Below are 4,145 nucleotides of genomic sequence, written 5' to 3' on the forward strand. Positions count from 1 at the left end.
GTTTTGGAGGGAGTCTCAAGATACAGGTATGCTACCAGTTATTGATTCCAGGTTTTATGATCTTCAGTTTTTCTTGCCCTTTTTTAGTCTTGTTACTACCCTGAATTACCTATGAATTGGTTAGATTCAGAATTGACATTGCTGCATTATTGGAAATTACCCTTTCAGATGAGGTTCTATCCAAGAGAATAATTGCACCATATTCTGGCATAGGAAGCCAGCAGGAGAAGGGAGAGAGCAGGGAGTAGGCTTTGCCATTAGAAGCAGCGTGCTATCTTTCTGTGAAAACTCCATTGCTGTATCTGGTTGACTCATGATGCTCAGAGTACGTGGAACACCTTCATCACATTGGTTAATGTGTGTACCCACCCTTCAAGCTAGTGACAAGGGTAATATTTTCAACCAGCAGCTTGAAGAGGTTGAGAGAGCTCACAGAAATGAGACCATTATAGTACTTGGCAACCTCTGTTGATGTAGTTTTAAGAATTGGTTTGGTATTCTGGGCAAACATGGAAATTGTAATATGAATGAAAATGGCCAGTGAGCATTAGAACTCTGCAAGCCCAAATCTGTGTGTTTACCAACAACTACTTTGTTGAGAAAAATCGCAAGACGGACATTGTGGAAACATCCAAGGTCAGGGCACTGGCACCAATTAGATTTAGTACTGACCAGGTGCAACCACCTGAAAGAGATCCTGCACAAGCGGTCTTAACACAGTGGTGACTGTGACACTGACCATCCCTTAGTCTGCTGCAAAGTTAGAATCAACATCAAGAAGATCCATCATAGCAAAACTACAAGTTGTCCTCAGAAAGACATGAGCAAACCTAAAGACAGAAAAATGCAGGCTATTTAATGAAGTTGTAAAATCAGATTTGTCTCACAACTCAGCCTCCAAGGCTTGGGAAAGCTTAAAAACTTAACATGTACAATGGTACTATAACAGTGTTTGGGGAAAAATGCAAACTGGCTTGAAGAGGACTCTGAAACCTTTTTACCTCAGGTGGAGAACAAAAGGACAGTGCTAACCAATTATAGGAAATCTCCCAACACTAATTCTAGAAAACCTTGAGAGAGGATTGAAGAGATATACAAAAGGAGGCTAAGAGGTGTGCCCAAGATTTTTGGCTGAAACCCTGTGATATTCAGGAAACAGCCAATGCAGGTGATAGCCACGGAATGTACAAAAGCATCAAATGAACAGTTGGTCCAGTTGAGAAGAAAACAGCTCTGGCTAAAGACTTAAATGGAAATACCACCACTGATGGATAAAAACAACTCAAGCATTGGATTGAACACTATGGAAATGTATGCTCCATAGAGACTGAAATCAAACTCGCAGAACTTGAAGGATTACCACAGTTTGCAGTAATGATGGATTTGGACATTGAGCCTACATGAGAAGATCTGCAGAAAGACAGTAAATGGATTCCTGGCACCAAAGCATCCAGAAATGATGGTCTGCCTGCTGAAATCTACAAATGTGCCAACAGTGAGTTAGTTCAAAAGCTCCATGAAGTTATATTGCTCTGTTGAAAAGAGGAAGTAGTACCACAGGATTTTGAAGGTGATCGGGTTGTACAGTTGTACAAAACCAAAGGGGCTATAAGCAATTCTGACAACTATATAGGTACCTCCTGTTGAATATTGTCATAAAAACTGTCACTTGCATCATGCTGCTTAAGCTGCAATCTCTAGGTGAATGACTTTCAGGATAGATTCTGTGAGGCTCAGGATGCTCTACCATTGATATGATATCTTCGGTCAAACGTATTAAAAACAAATACCAATGTATGGAGTCTTCTTGATTGACACAGGCCTTTGATACGGTTAACAGACAGGGCCTTTTTACTGTTCTGAAGAAACTGTATCCCCTGCTCTGCTGCTCTCCCCCAAACTGTTGAGTATCATTTACTCCATTACATCAAGGTATGAAGGCACCTGTAGTATTATGAAAATGAGGAATCCAATGCTTGTGACATCAACAACAGGGTGAAACGATGCCTTAGCCTCTGTGCTCTTTAACCTCTGCTCTTCATTCCTGCTTCTTAATCCATTCAAGGGCAGCAATGATGGCATTTATCTTTGAACCAGACTAGATGGAGGCTTGTTCAACATTGCAAGGTTTAGAATGAAAACCAGGTTAAAAGAACTGGTTCTGAGAGAGTTCCTGTTTGTACATTATGCGGCCTTGGTTGCCCGTAGTGAATCTTCCCTGCAGTATATCTTGAGCAGATTTTCTGAATCATGCAAGAGCTTTGGAATGGGAATTGGTCTCAGGAAGACTGTGACCATGTACTAAGGGGTGGAAGAACTGTATATCTGCAAACTAAAGTAATCGCTTAGTTTAAACAAAATTGCAGTAAAGCTTTGAAAGTTACGCCATTGTAATGTTTAGTTTTAGGACAGACTCTATCAACGTGTTTTTCTTTTTGCCTTTTGCACTGTTCGTAACCTGTTGACAGTATCTTCCTGGAAATGGGTTCCATTCCAGTGCTACACTAAGTCCCAGATGGGAAGACTGACACATTCTGTCTCTCTTCTACATCTGGGGACAAACCTAAATGGATTTACTTAGTTGGCTTAGCATTTTCAAGTCTTGTATAAGTAACTTTGAGCCCCAGCAGTTTGTAACAGTAGTAGAATTAGATTTGTTGCGTAGTGGGACGCTTTTAAACTTTGCCTTGCTCTTCCCTGTATTAGTTCAAAATTATAAAGATCAAATTAGATTTGAATTCTAACAATAATAATTTTTTTTTTTAAGTCTTTCTCATTAGAGTTCCACTTTGGGACCAATGACTACTTTACTAATTCAGTCCTGACAAAAACCTACAAGATGAAGTCAGAACCAGACAAGACGGATCCTTTTTCATTTGAAGGCCCTGAAATAGTTGATTGTGAGGGGTAAGGAAAACTTGCGCTTTAAGACGTTATGAGTTTCTAGTCCATGTTCTTTAGATGCTCTTTTCTTTATCATGGTAATGGTAGGCAATATATAAAGAGCCTTTGGGACAAAACTGCCCAACTGGTGGTAAAAGTGGTAAGCTCAAAGAATTTTGTTAAGCACCGCATTGCATACATGTGAAAGAAAATAGTGTTATTTAATTGTTAAGTTTTTACAGGCTAAGGGTTAAATAATTAGACTAACCTTTCACTTCTAAGTCAGTGTCTCTGATTTCAGATCAGAGAGGTAGCAACTAAAAAGTGATGCTTGCATTTTTGTGCAAACTTAATGGTGGTCTCAATCCATCTCCTATTGGACACTTATCCAGTTTGCAAATAAACCATCAGCAACTGCTATTACATTATCATTCTTCAGTCCAGAAGAAAAAACATGTAGGTAATCATGCATGAGTGAATATCTTTTTGGCCTTTGAGTAGGCGGACTGTCTGACAGGGTCGTTGGTTCTAGTACTCTTGTGAACATGCCTCGAGTATAAAAAAAATATTGCACTCAAAAGTAGGGTATGATGTTTGTTTACAGAAGGAATATCTCCTGGTGGGTACAATGTTCCCCAGGAGGAGTATCTCCTGGGGAAAAAAAATAACTCACCTTTGAAAATTGTGCAGGCAGCTGTAATTATACAGATTTTTACAGATTTTTCTGGGAGTTGGCCTTTTTTTAGTCAGAAAATTAGGGCTAAAGCCAAAAAATTTGTTCCTAAAGAGCAATTTCTGGAGGAAATTAAGTGTCTAAATGCAAGCGAGCTACTTAAAAAATGCCTGCCTAACTGCCTTGGTGCCTCAGTCTGCAGGCACCTACATTTATTGGCAAAATCTTTAAGGCTGCTTACAGACATTTAAAAAAAACAAAAAAACAAAAAAAACCCTGGAGCTTTACTTTAAACTCTGTGCACTCTGGACTGAGTCCAGCATGTGCCCAGAAGAGGCATCGCATTAGCTCACTGAATGTCTGTATAGATTGGGAGCTTTAGTGGGGTCTCTTTAGCACTTCTTATCTAATAACTGACTCAGTCTGTTGGGGGGGGAGGGTTGGGGGTCTTGTGCAGAGCCCCCCATGCAGTGGGGTGCAGCAAGGATCACCCCCTGCCAGGCAGCACTTGGTGAGCACTGAGGCTTTTTTTTAAAGGGCTGGGAGCTGGGGTGGGCAGGCCCCCATAGTGAAGGAGGAAGGGAGGGAG

The 4,145-nt window shown here is 40.5% G+C and overlaps 1 protein-coding gene across 9 annotated transcripts in view; it reads left to right on the forward strand.

Annotated features, from left to right (window-relative positions):
- Positions 1-4,145, forward strand: part of NAP1L4 (nucleosome assembly protein 1 like 4) — a 60,809-nt gene that overhangs the window by 32,190 nt on the left and 24,474 nt on the right. For all 9 annotated transcript variants that reach the window (XM_019519714.1, XM_019519713.1, XM_019519712.1 and 6 more), the window contains one exon: positions 2,768-2,907. In XM_019519714.1, coding sequence (XP_019375259.1) covers positions 2,768-2,907 — 140 coding nt within the window. The remainder of the gene's footprint in view (positions 1-2,767; positions 2,908-4,145) is intronic.

This window comes from Gavialis gangeticus, unplaced genomic scaffold (assembly GCF_001723915.1).
Source record: "Gavialis gangeticus isolate Ggan-Ray unplaced genomic scaffold, GavGan_comp1, whole genome shotgun sequence".
Lineage (NCBI taxonomy): Eukaryota > Metazoa > Chordata > Crocodylia > Gavialidae > Gavialis > Gavialis gangeticus.